The sequence below is a fragment of the Myodes glareolus genome, chromosome X (genome assembly GCF_982192425.1).
Source record: "Myodes glareolus chromosome X, mMyoGla1.1, whole genome shotgun sequence".
NCBI lineage: Eukaryota > Metazoa > Chordata > Mammalia > Rodentia > Cricetidae > Myodes > Myodes glareolus.
Window position 1 is genome coordinate 40,540,726 of NC_142053.1, and position 19,725 is coordinate 40,560,450.

Sequence of the window (19,725 nt, forward strand, 5' to 3'; positions counted from 1 at the left end):
ACCCACATGGGAGCACTGGACTGAGCTCCCAAGGTCCAGTTGAAGAGCTGGAGGGAGAATATGAGCAAAGAAGTTAAGACCACGAGGGGTTGATCCACCCATTGAGACAATGTGCCTGAACTAATGGGAGCTCGCCATTAGCTAGATGGGGACTGAAAGAGCATGGGATCAAACCGGCCCCTCTGAATGTCGCTGACAATTGGGGAAGACTGAGAAGCCAATGATAATTGCACTGGGATTTGTCTCTACTGCATGTACTGGCTCTTTGGGATCCTAGTCTATTTGGATGCATACCTTCCTAAGCCTGGATGGAAGGGGAGGCCCTTGGAATTCACATAGGGCAGGGTACCCTGCCCTCTCTTAGGACTAGAAGGGGAGGGGGAAGGGTGAGTGGGGGAGCATGAGGGAAGTGGGAGGAGGGGAGGAAGTGGAAATTTTCATCCCTATTATTTATTTATTAAAAAATTATCAGAGAAAAACCAAAATTCCATGCAATCTGTGCTGGTATCCCTAGCAAAGGGTAATGGTGGACCTGGAGCCTGAACCAGTCATCTCCTATAACCCTACAAAACCACAAGTAGAAGGACACTTCTTGATACATCAACCCAGACACAAAACGTTCAGCCTACAGCTTGTCCTACCTGCAGAGTGTTCTGAGGCTGGAGCCTGGCAGAATCATCATCAAAGAGAGACCAGAGACACTTCATTCAGCAACTGGTGGGAGCAGATGCAGTTCCACAGTCGAACATTAGGTTGAGCTCAGAGAGTCCTGTGAAGCAGGACTGGAAGGATTGGAGGAACCAGAGGGATCAGGGACAGCAAGAAAGCATGGACAAGAGAATCAACTGACTGAGACTCTTGGGAACTAGCAGAAATCAGGGAGCCTGTAGAGGTCTGACCTAGGTTCTCCGCATGTATGTGATAGCTGAGTAGCTTGGTGTTCTTGTGGGGTTCCTAACAGTGGAAGCCCGGCCTGTCTCTGACTTTTGTTTACTTGTGTGACCCCGCTCAACCTACTGGGTTTTCTTGTGCAGTAGCGCTGTGGTGATATGTGCCTGGTCTTAGCGTAGCTTCTTATGATATATGTGCTCCATGTCCCTGGGGGCTGGTCTTTTCTGAAGGGAGGCAGAGAAGGGTGAAACTGGAGGAGAGGGGAGTTGGGGTGAGACTGGAATGAGGGCTGAGAGAGGAGGGAAAAAGATTTAATACGCAAGAGAATAATAATAAAAAAAACATGTAATACATGTTGCTCATGATAGTTTTATGTCAAGTCTTAGATGTGTATATTTTAATGTCCAGAATTAACATAAGGAATAAAAAAAATCATAAGTGCTTGTTTGCTGTATGTCATGATTTTATACATTTATATTCACTCTCAATTATTTCAGCATACATAATGCAAAGTCAAAGAAATATTCTCAGTCTAATGTGAAACTCCTTAGATCTATTTTATTTTATATATAACATAATATAATATATATATATTTTATTAATTTAAGATGCTTTAAATGTGCTTTAAAATTTAATTAAATAAAAAGTTAAAACAGCCAATATTTACCCCCAAAGCATTCTTTAAAAGGCAACTGAATATAACTAAGTAAATAAGTTCCTTGTTCTTGTTCTACCCATTCAATCCTGAATGTAATAGGGCAATCAGCTATCTTTTTTGGGACCATTTCCTTGATTTTCTTTAAATTACCTTTTTAAAAATTTTATTTACTATTAGTGTCTGTGGTTTGATGACTGCCTTGAGTTCTAGAAGAGTTTCTTTTACATAGGTGGGTGGCTTTATATTAGGGGCATAGATATTCAGGATTGAGACTTCCTCCTGATGAATTGTTCCTGTTACGAGCATAAAATGTCCATCTCCATCTCTTCTGATTGATTTTAGTTTGAAGTCAATTTTGTTGGAAATTAGAATGGCCATACCCGCTTGTTTCTTAGGTCCGTTTGCTTGAAAAACCTTTTCCCAACCCTTTACTCTGAATAGATGTCTATCTTTGTGGTTGAGGTGTGTTTCTTGTAAACAGCAGAATGTTGGATCCTGTTTTCGTATCCAATCTCTAAGTCTGTACCTTTTTATAGGTGAGTTGAGTCCATTAATATTAAGTGATATTAATGACCAGTGGTTGTTGACTCCTGTTATTATTATTATTTTTTGTTTGTTTGTTTAATAGAGTTTGTATGTGTCCCTTCTTTTAGTTGAGCTTGTGAAGGGTCGCTAGATGTCTGAGTTATTGTAGGGAGTGTTGATACTGTTGGATTCCTTGGGTTGCGATTTTCCTTCTATTACTTTCTGTAAGGCTGGATTTGTGGCTACGAATTGTTTAAATTTGTTTTTATCCTGGAATATTTTGTTTTCTCCATTGATAGTGAATGATAGCTTGGCTGGGTATAGTAGTCTGAGTTTGCATCCATGTTCTCTTAGTTTCTGCAGTACCTCTATCCAGGATCTTCTGGCTTTCATGGTTTCCATAGAGAAGTCCGGTGTAAGCCTGATAGGTTTACCTTTATAAGTTACTTGACCTTTTTCCTTTGCAGCTCTTAAAATTCTTTCTTTAATCTGTATGTTTTGTGTTTTGATTATTATATGGCGAGGGGATGGTTTTTTTTGATCAAGTCTATTTGGTGTTCTGTATGCTTCTTGAATCTTCATAGAAATATCATTCTTTAGGTTGGGGAAGTTTTTTTGTATAATTTTGCTGAATATATTTTCTGGGCCTTTGATATGCAGTTCTTTTCCTTCTTCAATCCCTATTACTCTTAGATTTGGTTTTTTTATTGTGTCCCAGATTTCTTGAATGTTTTGTGATGAGAATTTGTTGTTCCTAGAGAAGCTAAATAAGAAGATGAACATGAAGAAAATCATATAGTTATACCCTTGGATATTGGAAGTAGACAAGATTGCCAGGCAAACTTGGGTGCATGGGGGGTAGGGGGGAAGAAGTAAGGGGAGATGGTTAAAGAGAAGGGAGAGGGGGAGGATTGGGGATGGCTTGGGGAATGGGATGGGGGAGGAAGGATGGATATGGGACTAGGGAAGTATATATCTCAACTAAGGGAGCCATTTTAGGGTTTGCAAGAGTCTTGATTCTGGAGGGGTACCCAGGCCCAAGGAGAGGTCCCCAGATTTTTCCCTGGGCAGCAGAGGAGAGGGTGCCTGAACTGGCTTGGCCCATAACCATACTGATGAATATTTTGTATATCACCATAGAACCTTCATCTGGCGATGGATGAAGATAGAGACAGAGGCACACATTGGAACACTGGACTTAACTCCCTAGGTCCAAATGAGGAGCAGAAGGAGGGAGAACGTGAGCAAGAAAAGCAGGACTAGAGGGTACCCTCATCTGACGATAGATGGAGATAGAGACGGAGACCCACATTGGAGCACTGAACTGAGCTCCCAAGGTCCAAATGAGGAGCAGAAGGAGGGAGAACATGAAAAAGGAAATCAGGACCGTGTGGGAGGAGTTCACCCTCTGATATAAGGGGACTGATCGAATGAGAGTTCACCAAGGCCAACTGGACTGGGACTGAATGAGCATGTGACCAAACCGGAGTCTCTGAATGTGGCTGACATGGGGCCTGACTGAGAAACCATTGTCAATGGCACTGGGTCTTGTTTTGTCTGCATGTACTGGCTTTCTGGGATCCTAGTCTGTTTGGATGCTCACCTTCCTAGACCTGGAGGGAGAGTGGAGGGACTTGAACTTCCCACAGGGCAGGAAACCCTGACTGCTCTTAGGACTGGAGAGGGAGGAGGAGAGGGAGTGGGGGGGAGGAGGAGAGGGATTGGGGGGAATGGGAGGGTATGGGGAGGAGGGGAGGAAGTGGAAATTTTTATAAACAAATAAATTAATTAATTAAAAAAATTAGTTATTTCTTTATTTTTTTTTAAAAAACCTATCTTTTCTGATTTTACATACCACCCCAGTTTCACTTCCCGCCCTACAAAAAATTCCTTCGCCTTCACCCAACCCCACCCCCTTGCACTCAGACAGGGTAACGCTTCCCATTGAAAGTCACCAAAGTCTAGCACATTGCTTTGAGGCAGGACCAACGTGCTTCCCAGTATATCTAGCCTGAGGCAAGTTTCCCTCCAAAGAGAATGGGTTCCAAAAATCCAGCACAAGTAGTAGGGATAAATTTTAGTCTTGCTGTCAGTGACCCCATAGTCTGCCACTGGTTCTTACCTTGACTTCAGTTTGAAATGGCAATCCTGCTTCCAGGAATCTCAGAATCAGACTGTTTCTGAAAGCAGTCTCCTCCTGTTTCATAATCCTTTCTAGTTTTATGATTAAAGACATGCACCACTGGGATTAAAAGCATACACAGCTTGGTTTTGTGGCAGACTAGTTTGGCTACTGAGATTAAAGGTGTGTGTAATCACTGCCTGGTCTATAAGGCTGACCAGTGTAGCCATTTTAATCTCTAATCTTCAAGCATGCTTTATTTATTAAAATACAATGAAATGCCATTACAGGTTGATTCCAAATTTTCTGGTAAACCACCAGATTACCAAAGTGACTGTACAAATTTGCACACCCAGCAGCAATGGAGGGGTTTCCCCCTTACTCCACATCCTCACCAGCATAACCTGTCATTGCTGTTTTTGATCTTATCCATTCTGACAGGAGCACGGTGGTAGGTATCTCAGAGTCATTAGATTTTCATTTCTCTGATGGCTAAGGATTTTGAACATTTCCTTCAGTATCTTTTGGCCATTTTAGATTCTTCTATTGAGAATTTTGTTTTAATCTGTATCTTTTTTTGAAAATTGGATTATTTGGTATATTGATGTCTAGTTTCTTGAGTTCTCTATATAAGTTAGAGATCAATCTTCTGTCTGATATGAGGTTGGTGAAGATCTTTTCCCATTCAGTAGACTGCCTTTTTTGTCTTATTAACTGTGTCCTTGCCCAATCTTGTTGCAGGGAGAGGAGGTCTGTCCTAAATCAACTTACTGTATCATGCTTTATTCAAGCCCAAGGGAGGCCTTTCCCTTTCTGAATGCAGATGGAGGAGGAGTAGATAAGGAGGGACGTAGATATGGGTGGGTTGAAGAAATGAGAGAGGAAGAGGGAGGTAAAACTACAGTCATTATGTGAAATAAAAAATGTTAATAAAATAAAAATAAATTTTCAAAAAGAAAATGGCTCCAAAAGGAGTGACATTAATAGGAGGTGTGGCATTGTTGGAGGAGGAGTGTCCCTGCTTTAGAAAGTGTGTCTTTGTGGGGATGGGCTTTGAAGTCGCCTCTGCTCAAGCAACTGTACCAGTGAGAAAGCCTACTTCCTGTTACCTGCATATCAACATGTAGCAGTTCCTTCTCCAGCAGCGTGTCTAATTGAGCATTGATTGCCCTGCTCCCTGACATGATGATAATGGATTGACCCTCTGAAACTGTAAGTCACCATCTCAATTAAGTGTTTTCCTTTTATAGAGATGCTGTGGTCATAGTGTCTTTTCACAGCTATATAAATCCTAATTAAGACACAAAGAAGGAAGAATATTTAATTGGATATACTTTGTTGTTTCAGAGGTTTCATTCATTTTCATCATGGCAGGGACTACAGGCACCTTGACAAGTTTCTTTGTTAAGAGAAAATAGAATGATAAGTTTAGGTGGTTTGCAGTAAGTGCTTCTTGAGTTTTAAATGAAAAACTTTTGCTAATGTGCCCGCGAATTCTGCTCAATATCCGAATTTGAGACTGGACCTGGTAGAAACCGTAGCCAGGAAATGGTTGTTTTAATCATGGGTTTATTTTTTAATAAAGAATGTTCTTATCTAGGACTATCTTGGGAGGCGGATGGGCACATACTCTGGTCCTGCTGGCAATGCAACCCATGGTTCAGCTTAGCGAAAGGGTATTGTGACAAGTCAGCTGACGTCCGATGAACCAATCAGAATTCTCCAGCGGCTGCTTTAAATAGCAGAAGGAACCCTTGCTGCGGGCAGTAGAGTCTGGAGTCCCCACCATGGCAAATATATCTTGAAGGATGAAAGGCTGCTACTGTTGAGGACATTGAAAATCAGAGGATTTAATGGACCTTCAGTCATAGGTAAACTGCAGTAGTCTCTTTTAATAAGTTAAACAGAAGTTAAATTGCCAGGGTGGAGAGATGAATCTGTGAACTTCGTGAATGATCGCTCAGTGGCTCAGAATCGGTTGCGTGTATCATAGATACCTTTTGTGGTGGCTGTTTCTGGGGGGATAGTGTCTTCTCCTGAGGTGGTGCCAGCTTCAATTATGCGACTAACTATTCCCTACTCCTTCCTTAATGTTCTCCATACCTTCTTCCTCCTCCTCTTCAAAGATTTATATTCCTGAGAAGGACTTGTTGTCGTTTCCACAGCTCTGGTATGAGGATATGGAATTCTTCCTCAACCTGGTATAACATGCTGAGATGTCTTTTATATGTGAGTCCTTTAAAACTGTAAGGACTGAATTGTGTAGATGTGTGTTTTTTTTCTACAATTATTATTTTAACTTGGTTTTTACATCTAAAGATCTGCTACATGGTCATGTACCTATCTTTCATAGCTGTTATAGATGAGTGTGATTTCATTTAGTATAATGAGCTCTGTAACTTTGGAAATGCATTGGAACTTTGTCAGACACTGTTGCTATGTAATGGTTCACTGACCTTTATGATCCTTGATTCTGTATCCATAACGGTGGTATTATAGTTGTGTATCTCAGAACATGACCTATTATTATCCTTTAAATTAGTCAAAGATTTTAGGAGCAGAAAAAAATGTTCACCCGACTTTGCCTAGTATATACAACTTACAGACTTAAAAATTACCAAAATCAAAGAGATCTATATTGCTGAAGTGATAATGAGTTAATTACATATTTGAATTTTATGATCTATTCAAATACTATTGTCATTGCATTCCAGGATTCCATTCAAGATACTTCAGTGAGTTTAGTCATCATTTCTCCATAGTCAGTTCTAGGAGGACAATTCCTCAGTCTTCACTGGACTACGGAAATTCAATATATTTGAAGATTCTTGGTCAGGGATATTTTCCAAATTCCTCTCAATTTAGATATGTCTCACTAAAATTTCTGTGTAGTGCATGCAATATTGCATTTTCTTATGACACATACACACATATATGTGTAACACGAAGGCCGGCTTGTTGGGGTTTCTGTCCCGCCCAGTACCCCAACAGCCGGCAAGCAACAAAGAAAATCACACAAGACTCCATAAGATTATAAACTGATTGGCTCATTAGGTCAGGCTACTTATTAGCTCTTATGACACATATTACTCCATTATCCTTATCTACTTTAGCACATGGCTCCGTACCTTTCTCAGCTGGGCAAGTTACATGCTGCCTCTTCAGTGACCTGCGCAGGAGTGGCTCAGGGCTTCCTGTGTCCCAGAATACTCCCAGTCTCTTTACTCCACTCCTACTTCCTGTCTGGCTTTCCCACCTATACTGCCTGCGTGGCCAATCAGCGTTTTATTAAAATATGATTGACAGAATAAAGACAATTCTCCCGCACCATATATGTATATTGCATTACTTATAATCTATATATTGAAGAAAAGTAAAATGTGGACTGATTGGGTGGAGTAAAGGGATTGTAGAAGAAGGAAGATGGGTGGAAGACAAAAGATTATAATCAAGTCAATTTAAGTAAGGGACCATTATATGTATGTATATCTATCTATCTATCTATCTATCTATCTATCTATCTATCTATCTATCTATCTACCTACCTACCTACCTATCTATCTATGTGTCTGTCTGTTTATATTATATTACATATACGTGTGAATAGGTATTAAGTATAATACTGAATATGAGAAAACACATGTTATATTTATCTTCTTGACATTCTCAACATCATTGTGTATCTCTTCCTTTTCCATATATTCACCTTAGCATTTGTTCTTATTTCTTCTCTTGATTTTCCTCTCTCTAACTGGAGAAGGTATGATTTCAGTATGTTTTTCATGAACATTTATCTAACAGATAAGGTTAGCATACTGAATCCAGGTATTGGCCATTTGTATTCCTGTGAGAACTGCCCAGTGCATGTTCCACTTTTATTTGGTGATTCCTGAACTTGGTGAGTAGATTTTGAGTTCTTTATAGAGTGCAGATATTAAACATGTCAGATGTATAGTGAGAAAGCATTGTTGCCATTCTGATGTCTGCCTTGTCACAGTTACTTATTTCCTTTGCACTGCAGAAGCTTATTTATTTCGTGCAATCTCATTCATGAATCCTTTTTACTTTCTGAGCTGTTTCCAGTCTCTTTTTAGTAAGGCTATGATGTACCTATATCATGCTTTAACTTTTTGTTTTGTTTTTGCTTTTGTTTTTCTTTTTCAAGACGTGGTTCTCTTTAGCTTTAGCATCTGCCCTGGAACCAGCTCTTGTAGACCAGACTGATCTCAAACTCATAGAGATCCACCTGCCTCTGCCTGCTGGGAATAAAGGCTATGTTTTTTTCAAGTTACAATGTTTTCTTCAAGTTTTGTTGCAGAGATGTCAGTATGTCCCATCACAAATTAGTATCCTTGATCTATTTTGAATTAGTTTTGGAGGAGTGAGGGACAAGAATGAATGATCATCCATTTAGATTTAGTTAGCCAATTTTATCAGTACTTTTATTGAAGCAACTTTCCTCAATGTTTGTTTTTTTGGTTCCCTTAGAAATACATAAGTGATTGAGGCTGTACAGTTTTACTTCTGAGTCTTCTATTATATCCCAGGGGTATGCATATCTCGATTCTTACAGTAGAATTTTTTTGTGTTGCTATCTCCATGGTGTAATCTGAGAACAGATATTGTGGCAACTCCAGCATTTCTATGGCTACTTATGATTTTTTGTTTTCATCTCTATATTTTGGGACTTTGTTTTTCTTTGAGATAAATAGAACTGGGATTTTGCAAGACATTGCTTTGCATCTATATATTTACATTCAATAACATAGTCATTTTTTCATGAATGTGAATGGAAAGTTTTTACTCTTCTAGCGCCTCTTTCAATTTCTTCAATGTTTTCATGTTTCATTGTTTAAATACTTCACTAATCATTTAGGTTTATTCCTAGGCATGATAAATTTTTTAAATTAACCACTGTGCATGAAATTGTGTTTCTGATTTATTTCTCTGTACCAGGGTTTTTGATCACTTCTTAAAATCTTGGTCTGCACTCTGCTTCCTTGGTGAAAGTGTTCAACACATATTATTGTTTGTATTTGAGTGTTTCTACTCTTTTAATTTTATGAGCTCATCACTTTTCCATAGAGATTATTTAATGTCTTGTTTGTCATTTGCTTTATTGCTCTTTATTGATTCTTTGTAGATTTCACATCATGCATTCTCTCCCCACTGATCTCTTATTCCACTTACATCTGTCCTCTGTCCTTGCAACTCTCTCAATCAAAACCAAATTTAGAAGAAAAAACAAACAGAGAGATGAAACAAAACAAAATATAATATACATTAATAAAATAGAGAAGAACTTTGTTGTGGAAACTTTAGTATGACACGTTAAGTCACACAATTTACCCTTTAGTTCATTCATCTTGTGTTCATTGCTATTGCTCATTGGTCTGGTTCAAGGCCTGTGGCCTCTGCTAGACCACTGACAATGGGCCCTCATTGGTGCTCCTCCTACGTATCCAAATACTGTCCTGTGTTGTGGAGATCCTACTGTTTTGGATCTGTAAGTTTGTCCCCTTCATATGCCCCAGAATTTCATAGATGGATGTTGAGGTGGCTGTTGATGTGGGCTTAGTTGTAGTGATGGTTCTGGGCCTGGGTGTGGGGAAAGGAGAGGTGGCTGGATTGGACAGCCTACCTTCTTTCCCTCCTCAACAGTACTGGGTGAGCTCTCTAGCACTGCCTCTGCTAGTTCAATCAATGCAGCCTGCAGCATGGAGAGGGGCCAATTTTCCTGCTCTCAGGTCCTCAGATCCAGTCTCCAACAGTCACACCACAAGGGCAAGCTCTAATGTATTGCACAGGTACGGTGCAGAACCCTCTCTGCTGATTGCTGTAGGGGACATACAAGGCAAGACAGGGACATCTATCCTGTTCTCAGGTCCTTGGGATTGGCTCATTTTCTCCCGAGACCACAGGGTCAGCTCTAGTGTGCTGCCCAGGCAGGGAACAGAGCCCACTCTCTCTTGCACTGCAGCTGCTTGGGTTAGGGCCAGCTCTCCCACTCTTGTAACCCAGGGCCAGTTCTCTTACCTGCCTCAGATGGTAATGGGTGAGGGAGAAGGGCATCATTCTCTCTCTCACCCATGCCACCATGTGACAGATGAGAGGAGGCAGGATCAGAACTCCTGCTCTCATGACTTTAGGGTCAGCAAACTTGCTTCCTGACCACAGGGTCAGCTATAGTGTGCTGCTCAGGTGAGGTGCACACCTGTGGCAGTGGGTGGCATTTTACCTGTGTTGGGGTGAGCTCTCCCTAGAGAGGTAGGGCCAACTCCCCTACTGTAGTGTCCAGTGAGGGGCAGAGACAGCTATCCCAGGGTCAGTGAATTGTGGTCCTGGCTCAACACAGCATGATTCTAATGATCCCTTCTTCTAACGTGGGCCGTAGGCATCATCACAGATCCCAGCTGCTGCAGGACCATGGACCTAGACATGGCCATAGGAAGCAGACTGTGACAGACATCTTTATGGCATCAGATGGCAGTACCATACACCCAGATCAGTAAGGCCCTGGCAGCATCATGATTCTCATGTCCCATTGTTCTCTGAGGTGTCTGACCTGTCCCCAGTCATTTGCTTGGCCCTCAGTGGGATCAGGAGCCACAAACATTAACCCAGACCCTGGAAGATGCAGGGAGAAGGACCCCAGTCTAACCCTAGCCAGCATCCCTGACCTGAATGACACCATGGCCGTGAGTGTCAGCATAGGCTGTAAAGATCAGAATGTTCCTGGTGGAAGCAAAGTCCTCAGACACCCTCATGGCCTTAGGTTGCGGCCCAGACCCCAAACATCTATGAGTTCTTTGGTGGCAACATGGGTCACAGACATTAATAGAGACCCTGACTGTGGCGGGACCACAGACCCTGACATGTTCATAGGCAACAACCCATGCCGAGATACCACCATTTTCCCAGGTGGCAGGTCCCTTATGGTTCACATATAGGAGAGAATGTAGTATTTAATTGAACATCAATGGGAGAGGTGCTTCATTAAACTTAAACTGTGGTTCTCCCTTTATCTGTAGGATATATCTTTTGTATTTTAAGATTATATTGTAACTAGTATTTCTGACTAAAAGCTCATATCAGTTTGAAGACTCTAACCATTTTATTTCTTTTTTTGTTTTTTGTTTAATTTACTTATTTATTTATTTATAAAAATTTCCACTTCCTCCCCTCCTCCCAATACCCTCCCATTCCCCCCACTCACACTCCTCCTTCCTCTCCATTCCTAAGAACAGTCAGGGTTTCCTGCCCTGTGGGAAGTTCAACTTCCTACCCTCTCCCTCCAGGTCTAGGAAGGTGAGCTTCCAAACAGACTAGGATCCCAAAAAGCCAGTACATGCAGACGAAACAAGACCCAGTGCCATTTTTTTTGATCCACTCTATTCGGTGTCCTGTATGCTTCTTGAACATTCATAGGAATATTGTTCTTCAGATTGGGGAAGTTTTCTTCTATAATTTTGTTGAATATATTTTCTGGGCCTTTGATATGTAATCCTTCTCCTTCTTCTACCCCTATTATTCTTAGATTTGTTTTTTTTTTTTTATTGTGTCCCACATTTCCTGAATTTTTTGTGATGAGAATTTGTTGGATTTGCTGTTTTCTTTGGTCAGAGCGTTTATTTTCTCTATGGTGTCTTCAGAGTCTGAGATTCATTCTTCTATCTCTTGCATTCTATTGGTTATGCTTGTTTCTGAAGTCTCTGTTCATTTACCTAGGTTTTCCATAGCCAGCCAGCACTCGGTTTGTGTTTTCTTCATTGCCTCCATTTCAGTTTTTAAATCTTGAACTGTTTCCATTACCTGTTTAATTGTTTTTTCTTGGTTTCCCAGGGTTTCATTTACAGATTTACTCATTTCTTCAAACTTTTTGTTATAATTCTCTTCCATTTCTTTCTGGCAGATTTTCACCTCCTGTTTAAGTTCCTCTATTATTTTCATAAAGTTCTGCTTAGGGTCAATTTCTTATATTTCTTCTGGAGTAGGGTGTTCAATTCTTCTAGTTTCATGATCCCTGGATTCTGGTGATGTCATGTCGCCTTTCAGGTTGTTGGAGGAATTCTTGCATTGCTGCCTGCCCATCTCTTCCTCTCTGGATGGAACTCCTCAGCACTCTCTGGATAGAACTCCTCAGCACTGAAATAGGGACAGCTGGTATTCCAAGGACACAGGAGACAAAAGGGCGACAGTGGGGGTAGGGAAGATTCCAGTGGAACACCGAAGATCCTGCTGCGGAAACTGAGGGGGGGGGGCTGTGCTCTCCCGGGACAGTCTGCCCCGGCTAGTACACACTCACCTCTGGATAGACCTACTCAGCACTCGTAACCTTATTTCTTAACGATTGCATTTGTAAATAAACTACATAAGGACAATACCATGTCGTCATTCTCCAGGTTGCCAAAGCTCTCAGTTCATCATCGCCCAGCAGCAGCAACTGCTCCACAGCACAGCCCATTTTATTTCTTGAAATTTTGGTATGTCTGTACATGCGACAAAGGTGACCAAATATGACAAGTCACTTATAAAGATATTTTCTTGATAATTTAACAAATAAAGCTTACCTGAAGGTCAGACTGCAGAGCTAACCACACTAGTTAACCTTACAGGCCAGGCAGTGGTTGCACACACCTTTGTTCCCAGAAGCCACACTAATTAGTCATATAGGGTCAGGCAGTGGCAATGCATGCCTCTAATACCAAGGCTAGAGAGTAATATGCGGCAGAATGAGACAGGAACTCACTCTCTTTTCAGTCTGAACATTTCACTGAGTTAAGAGCACTCTAGTGGTTGACTTCTCTCTAATCTTTAGGTAAGATTTACTTGATAGATCATAGACAAAATATCAATATATTCAGGGGTATAATGTCTTTCCTTTTTCTTTAATCACAGTTAATTTGATGTCTTAGTATATTCTATTTCCATGTTAGTAATGATGCTATCGATTTTTTATAGATCTATTCTTTTTTTGGTGATTGTTTATATACTATTGAGATCAAATATCAGGAGTCCAGTAGCTAGGTAACAAAAATAGTCTTCTGCTAAGTTAGTGCTCATTTCTATTCATATTTTGTCACATATCCTTATTTATATGTTTATAATTATGTAGAAAAGTTGGTTATGTGCTTATTCATATACAAATAGATTTTAATAGACACACAAACCAATTTCCTTTATCTACAAATAGAAGTGGCTATTTTACTATTTATTCTGCAAATAGCTATCCATATTGCCAACAATTGTTGCAAAGACTCTGTGGATATCTATCAAGTTTTCTAAATGTTTCTCGCCCTTATGCAGGTTCATTAAGATGGACAACAAGAAACCAAACACACTCCTGGTTCTTGCTATACATCAACTCCTGAGTAATGAAACTGCAGCCATTCATGCTCTTGAGGAGATCCCAAGGGAGCTTTTTGTTCCACTATTCTGTGCCTCCTTCAAGGGTGTGCATAAGAATATAGTGAAGGCAATGGTGAAAGTTTGGCCCTTTACCTGTCTTCACATTGGCACCTTTACTGTGCGTGAACCCCATCGTGAACTCCTGACAGCCATGCTGGAATGTCTTCAATTCCTGCCTGTTCAGAATTCAGGATCTAGGTAAGACCCTGTATAATAGAGGCGTGCAAAGACAAAGGAGGTAACACCACAGCCTGCTACTCTTCCAAAGGTAGTACATGCTAATACTGATAAAGAATTTGGGACTGTTAGTCCAATACCTGAGGTCACTTTGAAAACAAGTTTCTTAAAATATTGAATATGGGATGTATGTCATTGAGGGCACTGTTGTAGGATTTGCATTATGGTGTTATTATTATATAGAAGAAAGACACGAGTGTTAAGAATGCTGAGGATGGTGGAAAATTAAAGAAAAAAATAATGTGTGCTGTTTAGTGATAAATGTTGTTGTCTTATTCAACGCTGTCTCCTCATTGAATGAACATAAGAAGACACGGACATCAATGGTTAAGGCTCAACCCTGTTTTGTCTCCCCGTTAGAAAACTAAGCATATAAGAAACACTGAACTGAAGGGCATGACTCATCATATTCAGTTGTTACTGCCAAGAATTCAGCTTATCAATAGGAATGAGTATAATACATGTATGATAAGAGAGCAAAACCTTGTCCTGAAGCCTACTGCAAGTGTAGACCAGATAATCTTCCAGAGTTAGTTAATAGTGAATGCTGAAAATCAATGTAAGGAGTTAGTACATCTGTTGAGGTTTTCTTAAAAACTCTGATGTCTTATAGAGGGTCTTAATTTTGCAATAGAGGTGAGAGAGGCTACTGTTGATAGATATCCATAATGGAGATGTTTCATGAAGACAGGCATAGCATGACATTTTGAAAATTCATTGATTGCATAAAACAGTACAGGATATAATATTTGCATAGCAAAATCTTGCTGATAGCTGGTGTTTGGAATGACAAAAAGAAAAAGAAGATGATATTTGTCATTACATGGTGTCATTGATTCTGCTGGGTTTCATTAATGTTTCTGCCTCATAGTATTCTGTGTTTTTTTTTCCCTACAGGAGCCCTAAACTGAGGATCCTAGATTTAAGGGAGGATTCTGGCTGTAAGATCGTCTGCCCTCAGATCGGTACTAAGTCACCTGCATGCTTGTTCTCCTGTGTTCACTCAGAGCACTCTATCTTGAAGATCCAGTCCCAGCAGAGTATTGGAAGTTCAGAACCTGAGGTTCAACCTTCTAATCTGCCCATGGAATTAATAGTGAACATTTCCATTGTTAGTGGTATCACCCTAAGAGAATATGAATATTTGATTCTGCTTCTGAACAAAGTGGAAGACAGTTCAGGGTCTTTGCATCTATGTTGCCGAGATTTGAAAATCGATAAATTGGGTGATAGGAGAAACATTCTTAACTATCTAAATCTCAAATGTCTAATGAGCCTGTCAGTATTTCAGGGTTCTCTCATTGAAGTCAACAACCTTCTGGCTCAGGTGGGACACCTGAGAAGATTTTGCCTGTCTAGAATCACTTGTAGATCTTTGAATGGGAGAGTCTTCCGGAATTTTGTCTCACACCTTAGGTGTATGGACCATCTCAATGACCTCAGTTTGAATTCTTTCGTCCTCACAGATCATCTGGAAACTGCCTTGAGGTAAGGGCATGGGGTCCATACAGTATTTCCGATATTATCCAGTTTTTAAGATGAGAGAAGTAATTCTTAGATATACCTAAACTTCCCATAACCCTTTCTCCTTCTTCCTTGGCAGGGCCAATTTCTGAGAGTTAAAAACAGACATGGAATGGTTTCTTTCTGTAATTGAATAGAAAAATTGGGTTACAAAAAGTATAGTCAGGTGGGCATGTATAGGCACTGTGCTCATTTCAGAAACATGAAGGTCAAAAGAAAAATATAGCCCTCCTCTGATCATCAAGTGATAAAGAGGGAGAATTGAAAGACATTAAGTTTTGGCACAAGTGCACCCATAGATGGTATTGTCACATCATGAGGAAAATCTTCAAGGTTCAGGCCATGATTGGAGAGGCTCTCATTTATAGACTGGCCAAAGGGAGGTTCCAGTTGGTTGCTCCTTCTGTCCTCTCTCGTTTGAGCAGGTGAACTAGCTCCCCCTTTGGTTATGTTGTATTTCCTAAGTTGATAGAATTTTCACTAAGTTTTTCACACAACTTTATAAGAGTATTTTGTACATATTGTCAAGGTTAAAATAGTATTTTCCAGGGTGGTAATGTATCTCTCACAGACCTACAAGTACATTAAGTGTATGAAAGCTCACATCATTTGATGTTGTTGTGCAAAACAGTTTGTTTTAGATTCACAGATATAGTTCCCTTCTAGTCCTCATTTTTCAGAAACACTTTTCTGTTTTCTCCCTGCAGAGTCCTTCCAACAAGTTTGGATTTCTTACATCTAACGTTCTGTGAACTTTCTTACAATGATTTCAAGTTTCTCGCTGAGTGTCCTCAAGCCAAGCAATTAAAGCTGCTGAATATCAGCAGTAATCCAATGTACTGGGAAGATTGTGAGCCCTTTTATAACCTCTTGTATAGAATCTCTGGCACCTTGCAACATCTGGCAGTTAATCAGTGCATTTTAACAGATTCTATTGTTGCTGGTGTCATCCCAGCACTAAGTCACTGTTCCCAACTGCAAGAGCTCAATTTTTCCTCAAATCCTCTTAGTATGCCCATGCTCATGAGACTCCTTGAGCACTTAACACCCTTGATGGAGCTTAAATACGTGATTTATCCTATCCCTGTGCATTGCTATGGGAGATGGCCCATCCAGGACACTTTAGATTGTCAGAAACTGGCTAATGTGCAGGCACGATTGAAACAAATGCTACGAGAGGCAGGGAGGAGCGACATGATTTGGTTTACTTACCCTGGATAAATTTATGTTCCAACACAACTTCACCTGGATTCATATCCTTTAATTATGAAATGTTCTTAAAATAAATTATAATTTCAACAGTTTCACTGTGGTACATTTTCTTTAAGTATTGAATGTTTTTTTTTTTCTTGATCTGGTAGAGTAAATATATAAGGTTCTTATGTTATAGAAAAATACAGGTAAAATTGTAGGAATGTAACTGATTTCTATACCAAATATTTTGCAAGAGAATGGAAGGCTTGTAGAGAATCTGTGTATCTCTTGACTATAGTTTTTGATAATGTTTCATCTTACCTACTTGTTACATGTGGGCCTGCTTGTTGGGGTTTCTGTCCTGCATGGTTCCCTCAGCAGTTTATCCCCAAAGAAATCACATAGAGAAGCTGCACTACTTATAAACTATTTGGCCCATTAGCTCAGACTTCTTATTAGCTCTTGTTGCTTACATTAACCCATTATTCTTATCTATGATAGCCACATGGCTTGGTACCTTTTTCAGTGGGACAGTTCACATCCTGCTTCTTCGGTAGTCTGGGCAGGACTTTGGGGAATGGGCTTTCTCCTTCTTAGAATTCTTCTGTTCTCATCATCCCGCATCCACTTCCTGTCTGGTTGACCCACCTATACTTCCTGCCTGGACAATCAGCATTTATTTAAAACATGATTGACAGAATACAGACAATTCTCCCACACCACTTCCCCCTCTTTTTTTTTTAAACAAAGGAAAATATCCATAGTTTATTTTGGGGGAATGTAGGCACAGTATTCCAGGCTACTTCTGGCTGGTTGGGAGCCCTGATAATCTTATGGGGACCTAAGAAAATTTTAGAGTTATGATCAAGTCCTGACTGGAGTATCCTGTGAAGTTTGATCATCTCAGGCAGCACCTTGAATCTGTTCTGGATATAGAACTCAGACATCTGGGCCATCTGTTCCTACTGGATATTTTTCAGGTGGTCTTCCTTGATCAAACCTGAGTTTTCTTAACTCAGAATAAACCAGTCTCTCATTTCCAATGGAAACAAAAGCAAAATCTCTTCTCCAAAGAAACATACCTTTTGAGTTCAATTTTGAAGTCAAGGTATTTTTAAAATACCTATCTTAGATTAATGCAACAGCGTTTATAAGCAAATATCTTTAATAGCTGATGTTCCTTCCTCAGTATTCAAACAATTCAAAGGGAGCATAATAACATACAGTATCAAGATTCTCTGTATATTTTTGTCTTTACATGGCTTTATTTTAACCTCTATTTCTTTTATTTTTACTTTTAACATTTGGTTTTTTGAGACAGGTTTTCTGTGTATCTTTGTCTTGGTACTCCCTCTGTAAACCAGGCAATCCTTGAACACATAGATATCTGCCTGTCTCTGCCTCCTCAGTGTTGGGATTAAGGTGTATGCTACCACATCTTAAACTCACAGAGACCTGTCGGCCTCTGCCCCCAGGTTTTAAATCTTTATTTACATTTAAAGGGGGATATGATATAGATATGAATAATTTGCATTGGTATTGATTTTCCTTATTGATATAAATTTCAAATCAATCTTGTTATATGTGTATGTATTTCTGATCGTGATTAAGGTATTGTGATTGTGCAGTTAATTTAAAAAATGTAATGTATAATTAGGAAATATAGGTTGTTAATGGATAGTGATCGATAATAGTCAAGTTTGTAATCATGTTAGTTAGATTTTTTTAGATATGTAGAGATATACTTCAGTTAGATAGGCAATCTTCATATCTTTCAAAGACTACAGAATTTGGCCTTTAAAATGTTTTAATCATTTAGGGATTTTCATGACGATGAGACTCATCTGTTTCTGGCAGCACCAATTTACTTCAAAAGGAAGATGGGCATCAAAGAGGATCCTTATAGAGTTGGTTAGTCATTTGGGCAAGAAACTGCTCTTGCATAGACTGATACATAAACTGGACATGAAGAACCCACAAAGAGAGGACTGTTGAACTTGCCTAAAGGTGAGATGATCTTTCATGATCCTGTTTCATGAAAGAGTCTGAAAGACATTCTGCAGGACACATAAAAAAGTGACTGAACTGTGTTTAAAAATTCCTGCTTCATGGAAAAGTCTGCTGGATACTATGGGGCAGTAGGCTGAAGATGGAAGCCCCAATGGTACAGAAAAACTTTGGTGACTGTGCAGGAAGCAAGATGTCTCTGTCATTTCTAGAGTTTTGGAAGTTGTTTACAATGCACTTCCTGTTTACTTAGGTAATATTATATCCTTCTGCAGTCTTTGGTGGAGTTGAAGAATAGATAGATAGTTATAGTTTTCCTTTGCTATGATAAAAGATAAAATAGATATAAATATTATAACTGTAATTCTTGCTGGATAACTGTTTTTTTATATCTAATTTTACTATGTTAAATTTAAAGCCTTCCTTTTTGTTTAAACAGAAAATGGGGAAATGGTGTAGGAGGTCTTTCAGTATTTCTGTTGCTTTCATTACTTAATCAATAAAGAAACTGCTTGGTCTGATAGGACAGAACTTAGATAGGCAGAGAAGACAGAACTGCATTCTGAGAGGGAAAAAAACAGCAGATAGAGCCAAGCCACCATGAAGGTGTCAGGTCAGACATGCGGAATCCTTCCCAGTAAGCCCTGACCTCATGATGACATACAGATTATTAGAAATAGGTTGAATCAAGATGTGAGAGTTAGCCAATAAGAGGCTAGAGCTTTTGGGCCATGCAGTAATTTAATTAATATAATTTCTGTGTGGTTATTTTGGGGGTTAAGTTAGCTGGGTGGTGGGTTGCAGCCTGCTCCTCCTACTACACCTACTAAAGTTTTAGTTAGAAGATGTGGAAAGTCTACATCATGAAATCTTCACTAAGATGTACCTGTGGGTACTTGACACCAGTCTCGACACTCTAACCTTCCGTAGATATGTTTTTGGAGGGGAGGTATTTGTAGAAAACAATGCTTTTATCCCCTAAGTTGTATTAAGCTTCTCTGTTTAAGACTGCCTTCTGCCTCTTAAAGGAAACCATCTGAATTTAACAGTGAGAAAAAGAATCTAAACTATTATCTCTTGAGTGGTTCAGCTTTTCTTCATTTCATACTCTTTCACCAAAGTTTGGATTGGGGTATTATTGTAGTCAACAAAAATGAAC

At 39.7% G+C, this 19,725-nt stretch overlaps 1 protein-coding gene across 1 annotated transcript; it reads left to right on the forward strand.

Annotated features, from left to right (window-relative positions):
• The first annotated feature begins 5,951 nt into the window (after positions 1–5,951).
• LOC125403658 (melanoma antigen preferentially expressed in tumors-like) lies at positions 5,952–16,605 on the forward strand. Its single transcript, XM_087902769.1, has 4 exons — positions 5,952–6,067; positions 13,503–13,802; positions 14,739–15,329; positions 16,073–16,605. Exons 2-4 carry the CDS (start codon positions 13,513–13,515, stop codon positions 16,584–16,586), a joined length of 1,395 nt encoding a protein of 464 aa, XP_087758895.1. The 5' UTR covers positions 5,952–6,067; positions 13,503–13,512; the 3' UTR covers positions 16,587–16,605.
• The last annotated feature ends 3,120 nt before the right edge of the window (positions 16,606–19,725 follow it).

What these genes read in the sequence shown, in the direction of transcription:
- LOC125403658 (XM_087902769.1), top strand. Translation starts at nt 13,513, where the DNA reads ATGGACAACAAGAAACCAAACACACTCCTGGTTCTTGCTATACATCAA. An exon ending in GTTCAGAATTCAGGATCTAG is followed by an intron (nt 13,803 to 14,738) that starts GTAAGACCCTGT and finishes TTTTCCCTACAG; the next exon opens with GAGCCCTAAACTGAGGATCC. An exon ending in CATCTGGAAACTGCCTTGAG is followed by an intron (nt 15,330 to 16,072) that starts GTAAGGGCATGG and finishes TTCTCCCTGCAG; the next exon opens with AGTCCTTCCAACAAGTTTGG.